The following is a 17,014-nucleotide window of genomic DNA, read 5'->3' on the forward strand; positions in this document are numbered from 1 at the left end:
ACAGGATGATAACGCTCGTTAAATGCGCCGAAATGTTTCTGAGATCAGTCAGAGTTAAAACATCTGCTCAAAAGAAATGACTCTCACGTAATTTTAAAAGTAATAGAAAAAAACACGTTAAACCTAAGGCAGTGTCGGCGTGTTGGAGTCCTCATTTACAGAGCTACTCAAAGAGACTACAGGAGGGTTATTATTGGAAGACCACGCTGTTTACTACGCACACTGTTGTTTGACCCATCTTCCTGTCCCACAAGAGGGTAAACAACAACGTTCAAGATTTTATAATTGATCTGAAAAACTGCCGTGACCCGGATTCGAACCGGGGTTGCTGCGGCCACAACGCAGAGTACTAACCACTATACGATCACGGCGAGCCATCCAAGCGGATGGTGATGCGGCTCCCTAGTAAATCAGTCATATCTGGTCACTGTGGGTCTCACGGATTATCGTGTTGCTGAAAACTTTCCAACTTTTTCTGTCCTCTTATTTTCTTCCAAATTACAAGCGGTTTTCATTTTCTAAAATAACGTGAAACTGAATGAATGAATGCATGAATGTATATAATGTTCATAAATATCGCACAAAAAGTAAGGAAATTTGTGTTTGGTAGATTATTTCTTTGTTGTAATTTGCTTCTTGGCAATAAATCTTATACTGTTGGAAAGCCTGTTTATTTCCCTTTTAAATGATGCCACATTTGTAAGGAACATGCATTTGTGGGATGAGCAGCAGAGCTGAGTATGAAAAATTTGCCAAATCTTCTCTCACAATGCCAAACAGTTTATTCTGCCACTGACTCTTGTTTGGTGCTTGGTGGATTGTATGATTAGAGTTTGAAGAAACAAGACATACTGGCAATTTAACAAATTATTCATTTAACAAACAGGACCCTCAGTAGCGTGTGGAAAAACCAAACACAGCCACAACAGCCTGGCACCTCCTCCTCATGCTGGTCACCAGCCTGCTCACACACTGCTGTGGGATGGCATCCCATTCTTCAACCAGCATTTGTCGCAAGTCAGCCAACGTGGTTGTGTTGGTCACTCTGGCACGAACAGCACGCCCAAGCTGATCCCACAAGCGTTCAATGGGGTTGAGGTCAGGACTGCTGGCAGGCCATTCCATCCTCTCCACTGCCAAACTCTGGAGGTAGTCTCTGATAAACCCCGCTCTGTGGGGGCGAGCGTTGTCATCTAGGAGGACAGAGTTCGGTCCCAGACTGTGGAGATATGGGATTGCCACTGGCTGCAGAATCTCATCTCGATATGTCTCTGCATTGAGATTGCCTCCAATGATGACAAGCCTCGTTTTTCCAGTGAGGGAGATGCCGCCCCACACCATCACACTGACTCCACCGAAAGATGTTACTCTATCAGTGCAGCAGTCAGCATAGCGTTCTCCACGTCTTCTCCACGCTTTGACCCTACGATCCAAATGCCGTAGGCAGAATCTGGACTCATCGCTGAACATAACGTTCCTCCACATGTTCAGGTTCCAGTGCACGTGTTGCTGACACCAGCGCAAACGGGCCTGACGGTGAAGGGCAGTCATGGCAGGCCTCCTAGCAGCCCTTTGAGACCAGAGATTGGCTGCGTGCAGTCTGTTCCGGATTGTCTGGGCAGAGAGCCGTCGGCCATATCGATCTGCAAACCTTGACTGCAAATCTGTAGAAGACAGCCTACGGTACCTAAGTGCTGACAGGGTGAGGAAACGGTCTTCTTGGGGTGTCGTCTTCTTGGGACGCCCACTTCGCGGCCTGTCTCTGACATCCCCCGTTATATGGAACTTGGCCTTCACTTTGGAGATGGTACTAGGGCTCACTCCAAATAATGCCGCAACTTGTTTTTGCGGAACACCAGCTTTAAGTTGCTCTATCACACGGGCCCTATCCGGATCAGTCAAACGTGGCATGCCAATTCTTGGAGCAGACACCTAGGCTGCGTTCCAAATCGCATACTTCTACTTTTTACTTTTAGGGCCTACTAACATTAGCCCATTCGTGCTGTGCCCAAGCACGTTTGACCCCAAAATCCAAATTATTTGATTAGTGTGAGTGCTGCGGTCCGTGCTTCAGTACAGTACACTTCCTCCGCTCTGGCATGGTTGGAGAAGGTGTGCTTCAGCACGGTACAGGTGTTCATGCACGAGCACATGCACGGTCACGCACACAGAAAGCGAACATGGATATGATGTAAATCATGCGACCGTCCCTCCCGCGTTTCCTCCTGCCTTCACAAAATTGTTTTATGCATGCAGCGCAAATTGCCACCTCACGCAATCAATAATCATCCATGTTGTCTGTGTTGTTCATTGTGCTGCTGCAACCGCATATAAACAAAAGTTGATTTATGATGATGTTGGGCCATGCGTGTGTCGTATTTCAACGTGATGATTTGCGTTCCAGAGGCAATTGCGCTTAAGCACAGTCAGCCTTGGGGTAATGTGAGTGCAGGAGAGCAGGGGACTGGGGAGGGGGAGCAATCGTGTTTCAGCACGATATGAAGCAAATGGGCCTAATGTGAGTCCCTTAGGGCCCATTCATACTGTGCCCAAGCACATTAGATCCTAAAATCCGGATTATCTGACTAGTGTGAGCGCTCTGCTCCGTGCTTCAGTACAGCACACTTCCTCCGCTCTGGCACGGTTGGAGGAGGTGTGCTTCAGTATGGTACGGACGTTCATGCACGAGCACATGCACGGTGACACACGCAGCGCGCGAACGTGGATATGACGTAAATCATGCGACCTTCCCTCCCGCGTTTCCTCCTGCCTCCGCAAAAATCGTTTTACACGTGCAGCGCAATTAACTGCGAATCGCCGCCTTGCACGATCAATAATCAACCATGTTGTCTGTGCTGTTGTCCATTGTGCTGCTGCAACCCCGTATAAACAAAAGTCGGCTTATGATGACGTCGAGCCATCCGTGTATCGTATTTCAACGTGATGACGTACGTACCAGAGGCAACCCTGCTTCAGTACAGCTGGGGTTGACTCATCAGGGGTTTCCTCTGCCGGTATAATGAAGGGAGCGCTGGGCACGGAGGGCGGAGGGCGTCTCTGTGAGGGGGCATCGGCGTGATCCTGCGATATGAGGAGTGAAACTTAATTCTCTGAACACTTATCTTCACCTAAGGGCTCGATATGTCTACCTGAACTGCTAACTAAACTGCTAACTAAAGCAAGAGTAAAGAGAGACATGTTCCACCGTTCCACCTGTTGAACTGAAGCCAGCAACAGCTGATTGAACAGCTGATTGAACACGAGGCCGGCTCATTTAACACCTTTATGAACATGAATAAGGACTTATTCCATGCTAATATACATTCATATGCACGGGAATCACTAGAGGATCAGCTGGAAGCCATGGATGAGCGACTGAATCAAGAGGGGCAACCCTCAGAGTCCTCTCCCAAAACTCCAAATCGGAGACCATCTAAGAAATCAAAGACACTGATCAGTGAGGAGGATGAGCAGCCTGTGCACAATTCTCGCTTGCGACACACATGGAAAGAGTTGAGAGGATGCAAGGAGAATCCCTCAGACGGCTACGGTCTCTAGAAACACAGATACCTTGAAAAGCGTCACAGGCTGCTTGATGGTAATTGAGTCTACAGGAGGTGTTAAAGTGGATATGGTTTATTAAGAGTTACAGACGTTGATGGACATGTAACATTATCCCTGTTACGCCATGATCTCCTGTGAATGGGTAATGTTGCATACCACAGTCACTTATAGCGGTGGTTTAGGTTACATTTTTATTTTTTGCAATACTTTAACCGCTGAGATTATGGCCGATTATCTTAGTTTGTGCAGAGGGAATCATAAATGATAGGCAATATATTTTTGCTTTGTTTTATTTTCCAATATCAGCCCAACTTATCGTTTTTGTTTGTTTGTTTGTTTGTTTACTTATTACCTTGGTGCAATAAAAGTAACGTCTTTCTGAGTCTTTTGGAAAGTTTAGGAAGTCAAGCCAATATATATTTTTCAAAATGAAATCTAGTACGCCCTGTAAGATCTAAATTTACTGATCTGTCGCAGACACAGCAGCAGCTCATATCATAAGAAAGGATTTTTGAGTGCTTTTTATTTGTTCTTTTTGGGGTTGTTGTTTTTTTTCTTTTCGTTTTGTTCTGTGTTTTTTGTTTTGTTTGTGGTTGTGAATGTCAATTTCTGTTTTATCTGTTAATGCCAGGGGTATCAGAAACGAGTATTTTTTTTATATTGTCAGAATAAAGGTGCAGATTTTTACTTTATTCAAGAATCTCATGCCTCAGATACAGATGTCTCACATTGGAGGAGTCAGTGGGGAAAAGATGTGTGGTTTTCATGTGACAGCAACCGATCAGCAGGGGTAGCTATTTTGCTTGGCAATTTTAAAGGTCATGTAATTAAACAAACACCTCTCAGATACAGATGGGAGATGGATAATTCTGGTTGTTGAGGTTGACCATCATCAGTTCATTCTTGTAAACATCTGTGCCTCCAATAATAATAATGATAATAATAATAATAATAAAATCTAACTTTATTTTTAACAAAACAAGTTCAGTCAGTTAGTGAGTTATCCCTCACTGGAAGAACAAGGCTTGTCATCATTGGAGGCAATCTCAATGCAGAGAGATATCGAGATGAGATTCTGCAGCCAGTGGCAATCCCATATCTCCACAGTCTGGGACAAAAGTCTATCCTCCTAAGATGACAACGTTCACCCCCACAGAGTGGAGTTTATCAGAGGATGGAATGGCCTGCCAGCAGTCCTGACCTCAACCCCATTGAACACTTTTGGGATCAGCTTGGGCGTGCTGTTGGTGCCAGAGTGACCAACACAACCATGTTGGCTGACTTGCGACAAATGCTGGTTGAAGAATGGGATGCCATCCCACAGCAGTGTGTGAGCAGGCTGGTGACCAGCATGAGGAGGAGGTGCCAGGCTGTTGTGGCTGTGTTTGGTTCTTGCACACGCTACTGAGGCTCCTGTTTGTTAAATGTATAATTTGTTAAATTGCCAATATATCTTGTTTCTTCAAACTCTAATCATCCAATCCACCAAACACCAAACAAGAGTCAATGGCAGAATCTGACAGGGGGAACAGTATCTGACAGTAGTACTCCAAGCTGTCATATAACAGTACTAACATTAGTATAATAGAGTGAAATTAAATAAAAAATGACCGAACATTGATAAAATAGTAGAAAAAATTGCATTGACATATACACAATAATAAAATCAAGTGAAACAGTTTCAACTAAAATCGATTTTGCTCTTGTGATTTCTGATCTGACTCACTGGAAGCAGAGTAGTGAGTTTTAATGTATACTGTAAATTATTCAACACATATGGTGCAAAATATCTAAAAGCAGTCTTTCCCAAATCCCAAAGCAGCTGTTAGGAGCTCCAGCTGTGCAGACAATTAATGCTGTCAGATGAAATGGTAATTTCTGGGGAAGTCATTTGTAAATCGATAAAAAGAAATCTCACAGCCTGACAAGCAGCAAAGTCTGTGACATCGATGCTGTGGCAGAAACAAATGACCCAGCTGAGGCATCAACACAAGGCACAAACTGTGAAGGTGACTCTCTGGGACTTCCCAGCCTCAGAGTAATCTCTCTCAGCAACCACACACAAATTCATCAGCAGGTATCCAGGTGATTAAACCCTCAGAGAGAGCCCGTCCTCCTGCAGGCAGCTCATTTTTCCCTTCATCTCGTCAGTACAGTCTGGTCTGGAGACCGTGGTGAAGCAGAGGGATCCCTGATCGTATCCTCTGTTATCATGTAAAGGAGCTCGTGTGTCGAGTTCATGTGATGCAAGAGGTTTTCCTTTCTCTTTTCCATTGAAAATGTGCGAAACTGGGTGCTAGAAAATAAATGATAAAAATAAAAGATAAATGGTTAAACAGTTTAAATGGTATACAGTTTTGCAGTTCATTAACTCAGGCTATCTGACCCTTCATAGGAGGTGTTAAGAAATCTGATGGCCACAGGAAGGAATGGCCTCTTTACTACTTTTTAACAACTTTATTTCACTTCATGAAATATTTGGTGGGCCTGAGGACAAGCTGTACCTCTACATGTGGGTCCTAGCATGATTTATTTATTTTTTTATTTTTTTATTTATTTTTTTATTAGCAAATTCTAATCTAATTCCCATCTTTCCCACGATACCCTGAATTTTTATTTCAGTTAACTAAATTTTTTTTTTCCACGCCTAGATTTAGTTTTTAGTTTAGTTTTAGTTAACTAGAATAACACGAAAAAGTTTGGCAACCTTTGCTCTATTTCTACAATATCCGATTTGGCTGCACACCCTCCCATCTTATTCCCACAGGCCATGAACTTTTATTTTAGTAAAATAAAATGTTTTTTTTTTTTTTTTTTTTTTTTGGTCACACCTACTTTTAGTTTAGTTTTACTTAACTATAACATCATGAGGAAGTTTGGCAACCCCTGCTCTAAATTTACCATATCCTCTTTGGCTACACAACCTACCACTGAATTCCCATCTTTCCCATGACACATAAATTTTTATTTCAATTGACTAAAATCTTTTTTTTTTTTTTTTTTTTTGGTCACACCTAGTTTTAGTTTAGTTTTAGCTGAATATAACATGAGGAAGTTTGGCAACTCCTCCTCTAAATCTACCATGCCCTCTTTGGTTGCACACCCTCTCATCTAATTCCCACAGGCCATTAATTTTTACTTTAATAAGATAAAATGTTGTTTTGTTTTTAGGTCACAGCTAGTTTTAGTGATTAGTTTAATTTTAGTTGACTATAACATCATGAGGAAGTTTGGCAACCCCTACAATCCCATTATTCCCATCTTTCCCACGGGCCTTGAATGCAGCCCGGCCGGCTCGCGGCTCTTGCTCTGGCCCCGCCCCTCTCCGATCTTCACCGACGGCGCGCCGAACGCTTCCGAAAAGTAACTCGTGGTCTGATCTCATTGGCGAGGCGCTCGTCCAATGAGCCGCGGCCATCTGTGCAGGGCTGGAGAGTGTTGAATTTCTCGGCTTGCATTTCCCGCAGCCTTTATAACCTGATTTCTGCCCCTCCAGTGCGCTCTTCCTCTGCTGCACGGCGCCGGACGCAAACCCAGCCCAGCGACATGAGGCTCCCAGCGGCAATCCTCGCAGTTTTCGCCTCGATAGCTGTCACCATCGACGCCACCGTCTACTTCCAGGAGCAATTTCAGGACGGAGGTGCAGTATTTGCCGGATTTCCACGGTGTTTTCCTTGTCCTGCTGTCCTGTCTGTGTCTCTCTCTCTCTCTCTGTGTGTGTGTGTGTATGTGTGTGTGTGTGTGTGAACCGCCTTGTGTGTATATAAAAAAAAGAAAAAGAGAAACAAAGTGGCTGCTAACTAACCAGTCATAGACGAGCTCCTTTCTGTTTCGATCCTGTCCCAGCAACATTTTGGGGGCTTTTAACGTGAAAGGATTGTCAATATGCTGCATTGATTTGACCCAAGATTATACAGCTGAAGGCCACGTCTGTCTTAGTAGTGGGGTGGGTGAAAAAGGGGAACATATCACCAAGGCTGTACACCAATGAGGGATTGCATTTTTGGGGGTAAAAATAATGAAACCATAACACTGTAATTTTCAAAACAGTTTTTTTTTTTTTTTTTTTTTTGCTACTAGACCATTCATGAACATGTCAAGTAGTCCACCTGATCCCTACTGGAAAAGCATTAGTTTCATACATTATCTCAAAGGTGCAGTGAGTCTTTCACTTTTGATATTGCCTCTGTTATCTGCATGTCTGTCAAGAGGGCATTTAGGGGAAATCCAGCTGACAATAATGCTGTTGTCTTACTCTTCTCCTCTGTCAAAAAAAAAAAAAAAAAATTAAAAAAAAAAAGCTCATTGACTGCTTTTCAATTTGCCAAACCATCCGGAATAATACCTAGCACTTCCGGGACGGCGTCTCCCAAATAAAGCACTTTTTTTTTTTTTTTTTCGGATGAAGCTGTTTTCTTGAGTAATACAAAACATGGAATTGAAAACAAAGTGCATAATCGCTGCAGAATCTGTAATAAGCGAGATATCCCGTGTGCCATACTTTAGTACCTGCCAACTGCAAATGAGAAAGTTTAATTTCAGGTGTTATTCTGGCAGATAGAGCTGCTGTGGTGGCATTACTTATGTATTACACTGAATATTCAGTGTTATTGTACTGTATGCACTCATCAGAGTAACGCAGGCAGGTGAGTGAACTCGTCTCTTCTCTGCTGGGCTGTTCACAGATGCCTGGAAAAGCCGGTGGGTCGAGTCCAAGCACAAGTCAGACTACGGCCAATGGAAACTGAGCGCCGGCAAGTTCTACGGGGATGCTGAGGCTGACAAAGGTAACGCCCTCACGTTCTGCTTGCGTTGCGTCCTCGAGGACTGGGGTTAGATTGGGTAGATTTGTTTCTAATCTGGCAGATTTGCATAACTCAGATGCTTGTGAATGGTAAGGGCAACTTATCAGTGCAAATGTAGGTAAAAAAGGGGCGTGTGTGTGTGTGTGTGTGTGTGTGTCCCGCCTACAGCGGTGCCACTTTACACAAGCATTGAACTTTGGTTTTATGGGTTAGGATTATTTACTAGAGCGAGGGAAATCATTTAAAACAGATCAAATATGGTGAAGTGTACTCACAGTAACGCCGGAAATAACCAGTAGTCGCACCTGCCATCCGCTCCTGTTCATTCTCGATGACGCACAGGTCTCCAGACCAGCCAGGACGCCCGTTTCTACGCCCTGTCCTCCCGCTTTGAGCCGTTCAGCAACGAGGGGAAGCCGCTGGTCGTCCAGTTCACCGTCAAGCACGAGCAGAAGATCGACTGCGGAGGCGGTTACGTCAAGATCTTCCCCTCTGACCTCGACCAGAACGACATGCACGGAGAGTCACAGTATTACATCATGTTCGGTGAGTCAAGTTTATGTGAGTGTGCGTGTGTGTGTGTTGTGTTGACTCAGTGAGGTACGAGCGTGAGGAACAAAGGGCTTTGAAGGGTACTTGTTGCATTTTCCCTGCGGACTTGTTCAAGTACAGCTCTACTGGTTTGGCCTCTTTAAGGCCCATTCACAAAGCTAATACACAACACAAAATGATAAAATATCCACCAATCAGATTTTTTTTGTAAGGCTATTCACACCTAGTCCTTATGCTTAACTTTTGTCATTCTCAGAAAAAGTTTGGATACCTAAATGAAAGCGAAGAGGCAGCCTGTCCTCTGCTCGTATCTGTGTGTCTCAGGTTTCATCAGCTTCCTCCACCACACAACACACCAGAGACACACTGATGAAAAAAAGTTAACATGTTGCCAATACTACACAAACTACACCTTTAAATACAATTTGACCCTGTTTAATAGAAACTCACCCTCATGGATTCCTAATTTGTCTCTCGTTGATCGCCCTATTAGCTCTTTTTGTTCGCTTGTTTGTATCTGTTTTGGCTTTTATCTCATATTTTTCTGTTGTTGCTCACCAAGCATATCAAAGTTGAATACCTTGAATTCCGGTTCCAGATGCATGAACCCAAAAGATAATCTGATTGGTTAGTGAATTTTCTTTTGGCCAATGACATAGTGAAATTCAACCTGGACTCAAAAAAAAAAAAAAAAAAAAAAAAAAGCAGCAGCACAATAGTTTGGACCCTGTGTGAAGAAGTTCATAGAGATGCATTGTGTCTTGCTAAAAATTTGTCTTATGTTTGTGTCTTAGGTGTGTTTTGAAGTTTTTTTTTTTTTTTTAAATTCCTTTCAGATAAAGACTCTTAATAAATGTCATATTCTGTGTCTGCAGGTCCTGACATCTGCGGATACAGCACCAAGAAGGTTCATGTGATCTTCAACTACAAAGGCCAGAACCACCTCGTCAAGAAAGACATCAAATGCAAGGTAGCTGCAGCGTAAAGCTCGCTGAATGTCTCGCTTCGAATGTCTTCTCTAGAAAATCACTAAGAGTCTAAGAGAGATTTGTTGACTTTCTCTCCAGGATGACGAGCTGACCCACCTGTACACGCTGATCCTGAATCCGGACCAGACGTACGAGGTGAAGATCAACAACGAGAAGGTGGAGTCGGGCAGCCTGGAGGACGACTGGGACATGCTGCCCGCCAAGAAGATCAAGGACCCCGAGGCCAAGAAGCCCAGCGACTGGGACGACAGGGCCAAGATCGACGACCCCAACGACAGCAAGCCCGAGGTACGGGGCCCGTAGAGGGGCACGGCTAGAGCTGAGAACGTTAGTTATGATGGGAAGAGGTGGCGGCTCACATTTTAATTAACACCGAGGTAGCTCACCTGGGAAGAGCGCGCACCACTTGTTAAGGCCGAGTCCTGGATTCAAATCCGACCCCAGGCCATTTGCTGTGTGCCGTCCCGTCTGTCTCCCCTGCCTTTCCTGTCCTAAAGTAGAAATGCCAAAAAATAATCTTAATTAACACTGAAGTCACAGAGGTTAGAGTTAGGGTTAGTGGTTGAAGATCACGGCATTTGCTCATTTTTATTTTTTGGGCGCCAGAAATGAAGTTCCCTTTTGCCAAGCAAGCAGCATCCAAAGACCATTTGGTCAACACACATTTGTAATTTTGTCACACCCCATGTAATGCTAGGCTCAGGCCAGGTCCGGACGGGCTGAGACGCGTAAATTCACACGCGTACAGAAGCTTGGCTGTTCATATCAGAAGTGTATTTCTCAGCACCGGGTACACCCAGATCCCCTCTCTCTCTCTCTAATGTGTGAGATAAGTGCATAATTTAACGGATGAGTCTGCATGGTTCTCATGGTCACACTGAGTTATTAGTATGATTTCAGTTTCTGCAGCTCCAGACATGAAGCTGTTCTGTGTTTTCAGTGGAGATGGAAGTTAACTGCCAATAAGGAAACCATGCAGGCTGTATTTTTGCAGATGTATTCTGTTGACTGATTGGAAACAGCAGTGAGACTATTTCTAACAAATGGAGTGCACGGGCAGATTCTGAAATTTCATCAAAATGTGTGAGAAAGTCGGGGGAAATGGAAACCCCAGGAGAAGCAGAGGACTTGGCGAAGCGCGGGGTGCAGATTTGACCGTCTACAATATTTGTGTTTTCTTATGAAAATCGTTCATAGCGCGCAGAGAAAATAGATTATACACCCAAACCGGGGTCACAAGCTGACATCTGGCCTGAACCTGGCATAATAATTTTTTTTTTTTTCCTTTTCACTGTGGACATAGTGCCTTGTTTTTTTGTTGTTGTTTTTTTGGATCTACTTTTTAGAATTGAGCTGCTTTGAAGTAAAATGAAGGCTCAAAAGTTTTCGAGTTTCAGTTTCTTATGGTATATTTAATTATGGTTTGATTTTTTATTTTCAGTTTCTCTCCCAGTGTACTTGGTTTTCTAGAGGATGTAAAGACAAGAACACTTTTTTTTTCGTCCTGCTCTCTCACTCTCAGACGCTTGATGAGGACAAATGCGCTGCGAATGAAACCGATCCCTCTTTAACTTGCTTGGCCAGGCTCTAGACTTTGTTCAGGAGGTTTGAACATCTCTGAGATGATGGGTAGCTTCAGTGGCCTCTCATACATTCGATTATTTTACATCCTAAACCTGGATCTGCTCAGTTTTAGAGGCGCACACACACATACCGGGTTCATAGCCACATATCCTTGACACAGAGTGAAGGGTGCCAGTATAAACCACGTGCTTCACTGAGAAACACATTATTGCACAAAAGGAGAGTCTGCACGCTGAAAGACGTTAAACCGGTACCCCTTGAAAGCTGAATTCAAACTGAGTCACCATCCAAGATTACACTTAGGAGATCCCCCTCGGTGGAAAAAAATCTCAAGATGAGTTTTACATGAAAACAGTTTCAGTTTCTGTTTCTCTGAAGGCGTGTCAGGGTTTCCGAGCGACTAAAAACCAGCTGCTAATTTCACGAAGGAAATGTTTTCACAATTTTTCAGGACCAGGAAAAAATGCTACACGAGATACAAAACGTTCATGAGGTGTACACTCGAAGCATGATGTTGTAAGTGTGCCATGAAGCGATGAAGTGATAACTGAGCTGATGATCTGTGGCAGGACTGGGACAAGCCTGAGACCATCCCCGACCCCGACGCCAAGAAGCCTGACGACTGGGACGAGGACATGGACGGAGAGTGGGAGCCTCCCATGATCACCAACCCAGAATACCAGGTCAGTTGTTCTACTCTCTGTTTCAAGCTGTGTTTTTGTGTATGCATATTATATATATTTTTTAAATTCACCAACTAGCTGGGTTTAGCAAGTCTGTGGAGCTTTTCGTGTCGGTTTCAGTCCCTCAGCAGCAGAAATGCATGATGGATAGTAGGGATGTAACGATTCACTCAGTTCTTGAGTGGATTCACGATTCAGTGTTCACGATTGTAGATTGTTATGTTATCTCGAAGTGAATTTTAATTGAGAAAAATATGATTGAAAAATTAAGTTCAATTTCTGAGGCATAATCAGTGCAAAATAATGTGCTTTGTTCTTGTCGCTATAACATTTTAAACATCATCAGAGAGGTGAACACTTGAACGAAGGTGTAAAATTGTAAACAAAATGTGTCAAGGCAGTTTTACCATATATGAAAAAAAAAAAAAAATCACATAAACAGTGCAAAAATATGGGGCATCCTCAGACTCCAGGTGCTCCAGGCTTAATCTTTTTTTTGTACTCTTCCTTTACTTTTCTCGGCTGTTTGGCACTGGATGCCCTGCTCGCCCAAATACAATGAATTTTTTAAATTGTTTTTTTTTTTGGTTTTGTTTTGTTTTGTCTGCTTCTCACCACTGATCTATAATGTTTTTTATTATAGATCAGTGTTTCCAAGAGCCGAGTCAAGCTCCCCCTTGATACTGTAGGGCGTCAATTAAAAGCCGAGTCAGTTATCAAAACAGTCGTAAAGTTATTTTAGCCTCCGCTCGCTGAAAGGCTATATCGGCCTCCGGGGTTGTGTGGGGTTGGGGGGGGCACACAGTTTCGTTCTTGGTTTCAGAACCGCCACACCGCTAATGGATCCTAATTGATAGATCCAGGAACATATTCTCCCTGTTGTTCCTCGAATGCAGCTTTGATGGAATCCTCGAAGACTTCGCATTTAGCAGAAGGAAGGAATGGAAAATGCACACGCGGTTTGCTAAAAGTGGAAAGAACCGGTTCAGCTTTGGCAGAATCAGTTTGGTAGATTGCATTTCTCAATCAGGTGTGTGCAGTTCCCTCCACTTTGAGCATCTCATCAGCCATCCTGCCATGCACAGGCTGGTAGTATGCTGACTAGATGCTGAAAAACATTTCTTCACATCTCTCCGCCGTGCTGAGAAGCAGCGTTTTAGTGTTGGTCATCGTTATGTGACGATTCGCTCTAAAAGAAACAGTTTAGACTGGAACATTACCTCGGAGTGATTTGGACAAAGTGATTTGAAAGAAAATCAAATTTGCTCCTTCTCATGAAAGACTTGAAATCCTTTTTGTGTGTAAATTGAAATAAAAGAATTCATGTGTTTTGGTTTCTGGAGCTCGAGGATGTTTCTTTTATTGAGGAGCCGGTCGATGGCTGATGCCAGCTCAGCACCGGGACGTCCCAGGTTGTAACCCCAGTCCCGCTCTCTCCCCAGGGCGAGTGGAAACCCAAGCAGATCGACAACCCCGACTACAAGGGGGTGTGGGTCCACCCTGAGATCGACAACCCGGAGTACTCCCCGGACACAAACATGTACAAGTTCGACAGCATCGGAGTGCTGGGTCTGGACCTGTGGCAGGTAAACAGAGCCATGTCCCTAGTGTAATGGGATCAATAATACAACATGCTTGAAACAAAACGAGTGGAGCCATCATGTAAAATCTCAATCTGATGCTTAAATGCCGTTTATTTCTCTGTGCAGGTGAAGTCCGGCACCATCTTCGACAATTTCCTGATCTCAGACGACGTCAAAGAAGCGGAGGAGGTTGGGCAGAAAACCTGGGGAGTCACTAAGGTAGGAATGCATTCAGAATGGGAAATTAACAAACTGAATACTACACATAACTCAGTATACATTAGCGGATACTAAGTGGTGTATTTAGCTCATATAAAAATATACTGTCACCAGCAGACATTGCGGATTGAAGCTGACTTTAAACAGCATGCCACGTGACCGAGTGGTGCTATTTTTGAATGGAAAAGAGTCAAACAACTAGAAAATCATTTGAAATCGATATTAGTTACTCTCGGCTGCACTTGTGTCTCCTTCATTGTATTCATCAGCGTTTATTGCAGCTGTATTCATCTGGTACATTTAAATTGTTGAAACAAGTCACTTGGGTAGCCTGTTTTTCCGGCTACCCGACAGGCTTTGTCACACACGGTTTGGCAGAGGCAATGCCTTATGGGAAACAGGTGCTCATGCTCAGTTCTAAATGGGTATTCATACTTTCTGTTTTGATGACTGTCATCTCAAGCATCTCAGGTGATTTACGTAGGACCGGTTCAAACAGGAGTCACATGCCTCGGCAGCTGATCCAAGTGATCCTCATCAGAAATTCACAAAAATGTCACTTTATGTGCCCAAAATCAATCAGCCGTGCAGTGGAGTCACCTCTGCGTCCTCGTTTTACGTCACAGCCGCCGTGTTAAGTTAGGGAGAGTGGCCGGCTCCAAGCACAGCTCGGGTTTCAGACCAAACACTCGGCCTCTTGACACTTCAAGTGGCCACTTGGCTTGAAAGAGCCCACATGAATTTTTTTTTTTGGATATATATATTTTAGGCAGCGAACTATCAGATTTCAGCTCTGGCAGATTTTGAAAAGTGCATGTGACTGTTGCTTAACCACATCCTAGAATGAGACTTGAATCCAAAGTGATTTAAAGTTAAAGCAGAGCGCCTGTTGGACACATGGTTGTGAATGAGGACGAACGTGGAGACACAGTTCCAGCTACTGAGAATATCACACAGCCGATGGCAGCAGCGGCGGTGTGTTCAAGGACCTCGCTGCTGGCTCGGCTCTTTCCATGTCAACCCCCCTCCGGGTCAAACTCCCTTTTATGGAGGGTTAAAATGAGTTATCACGGCTTCCTGGCTCCTTCGCCACAGCCAGTCAGCGACTAAATATGACTGTGACAGGCTGCAGGTTGTAAAGCAGGGGGATTTCTTACCATGTAAATTTGGACCAGGTTTGCAAGGGGAGAGGAAGCAGTGGAGGTGTTTTATTTTGTGTGGTGTGTTACAGCAAAATGTTCTAAACAAATAACAGTGTTGAAATTTAAGTTCAGATGTATTGTTTTACATCTGAAATTACATTTTCTGTTATTACAGACAATAAAGTTCCAAAAAATGTACTGTTTGGCACCGGTAACGGTTAAAATGTGAATGATAACCAGGCCTAATAGTCCAGTCATTTTATGAAAAAACCTAGGACAAACTGCAAGAGAAGCAAACTCAACGGATTTTGTATCCTCAGTTTGTCCTGAGTGAGGGAAAAAAAAGTCCCAAGGAATCCCATTGGTGGAAAGTTTTGAAAATCACCTCTTTATGACCACATATTACCAAAAACACTGTTTTTAACACACAGGGGAAAGGGGTTCAACATTTTACTTTCAGATATCACTATAAAAATTCACAAGTTGATTACACACACAAAGACAAGAAAAAAAGTCAATTACAAGTTCTTTGAATTATTCTGTTTACACATGCATATCACACATTATCTGATTGGATATGCGCTAATAAGGAATAAATACTAGAGCAGATATTTAAACAGTGAATTAAAAGGTTACTATATATATATCGTAACCTTGAATTAAAAGGTTACTATATAACAGTGAATTCAAAAGTTACTATATAAGATGATAAGATGATACCCCGGTGTGTGAGTTGAGCTGAATGTGATTATGTTTTGTTTTTTTTTTCCACAAAGAATGTAAAAAAAAAAAAAAATACAGGGACAAGGACCAGTAAAATATTCAAGTTAATGGGATGGGCCTTGAATATCCCACTATAAAGCACTATATCTCTGCTGCTTGAACTTTGACAGGCCAGAGATTCAACTATACAACAAAACACACTTCACATAATGCAGATTGGTGTTTTTTGTCCAGTGTGTGCATTAAATTTTCCTTGTTATGGATCTCAAAACTTGAGTGTGGCAGCTGCTTAAAACTGAAAGTGAAGCCCATCTGTGGTCAGACAATGGTAATGTCAGCCACATGCAAGTTTAAAATGTATAATATGGTATATCAAATATGAGCTAGTTAGTAACAGAGAAGTTACTCATAATTTAAACAGCTGGCTGGGCATAAATGCAGGGCAGGCAAGACACTCTGCACCAGTTTTGGTCACAGTTTCATGATGATTTCTACACCCGGTTAAAAAACAAAAAACAAAAACCTTTTTAATGAATAATGCATTTTAAAGCAACTTTTCTACCTTTTTTCTACCTTGTTCTTCTCCAGGAACCTGAGAAGAAGATGAAGGACGAGCAGGAGGAGGTGGAGAGGAAACTGAGGGAAGAGGAGGAGAAGAGCAAGAAGGAGGCCGAGGACGAGGAGGAGGAGGACGGCGGCGAGGAGGAAGAGGAGGAGGAGGAGGAGGAAGAGGAGGAGGAAGAGGAGCACGACAAGGAGGCGGAGGAGGACGCCCCGACAGAAGAGGAGGAGGAGGCGGCGCCGAAGGACGAGTTGTAGAGGAGGAGGAGGACTGCTGTGCATCTCTCCTCGCTGGTTTAGAGAAAATCAACTAAAACCCTTTGGACTCTGGCCTTCCATACGGCAGCCTTTTATTCAGGTGGAGGGGCGGGGGAGGGGTGTGGGTGGGGGCGGGGGGCGGTGGGGGGGTGGAGGTCTGGTTTGCATTCAATTTTTTTTATTGATTCCCTTGTCGCTTTGTTTTGATTTATTTTTTTTTTCCTTTCTTCCTTTTCTTTTATTGTGTGTTTGTGTGTGTGCCGGGTCTAGAGAGATTTTTTTTTTTTTTTTTAATTTAATGTGATTTACAGAATGTGATTGGTTCTGTTGTACATGTGTGTCCGATACAGT

At 43.4% G+C, this 17,014-nt stretch overlaps 1 protein-coding gene and 1 non-coding gene across 2 annotated transcripts; one reads left to right on the forward strand and one right to left on the reverse strand.

The window, feature by feature from the left end:
• Positions 1-299: 299 nt before the first annotated feature.
• trnah-gug (transfer RNA histidin (anticodon GUG)) lies at positions 300-371 on the reverse strand. Its single transcript has one exon. It is a non-coding gene; the product is annotated as a tRNA-His (tRNA).
• Positions 372-7,007: 6,636 nt separating this feature from the next.
• On the forward strand, positions 7,008-16,817 carry LOC115358308 (calreticulin-like). Its single transcript, XM_030050221.1, has 9 exons — positions 7,008-7,204; positions 8,250-8,351; positions 8,712-8,915; positions 9,797-9,891; positions 9,989-10,198; positions 12,064-12,177; positions 13,620-13,763; positions 13,887-13,979; positions 16,433-16,817. Exons 1-9 carry the CDS (start codon positions 7,111-7,113, stop codon positions 16,661-16,663), a joined length of 1,287 nt encoding a protein of 428 aa, XP_029906081.1. The 5' UTR covers positions 7,008-7,110; the 3' UTR covers positions 16,664-16,817.
• Positions 16,818-17,014: the final 197 nt, after the last annotated feature.

The sequence above is a fragment of the Myripristis murdjan genome, chromosome 4 (assembly GCF_902150065.1).
Source record: "Myripristis murdjan chromosome 4, fMyrMur1.1, whole genome shotgun sequence".
Taxonomy (NCBI): Eukaryota; Metazoa; Chordata; class Actinopteri; order Holocentriformes; family Holocentridae; genus Myripristis; species Myripristis murdjan.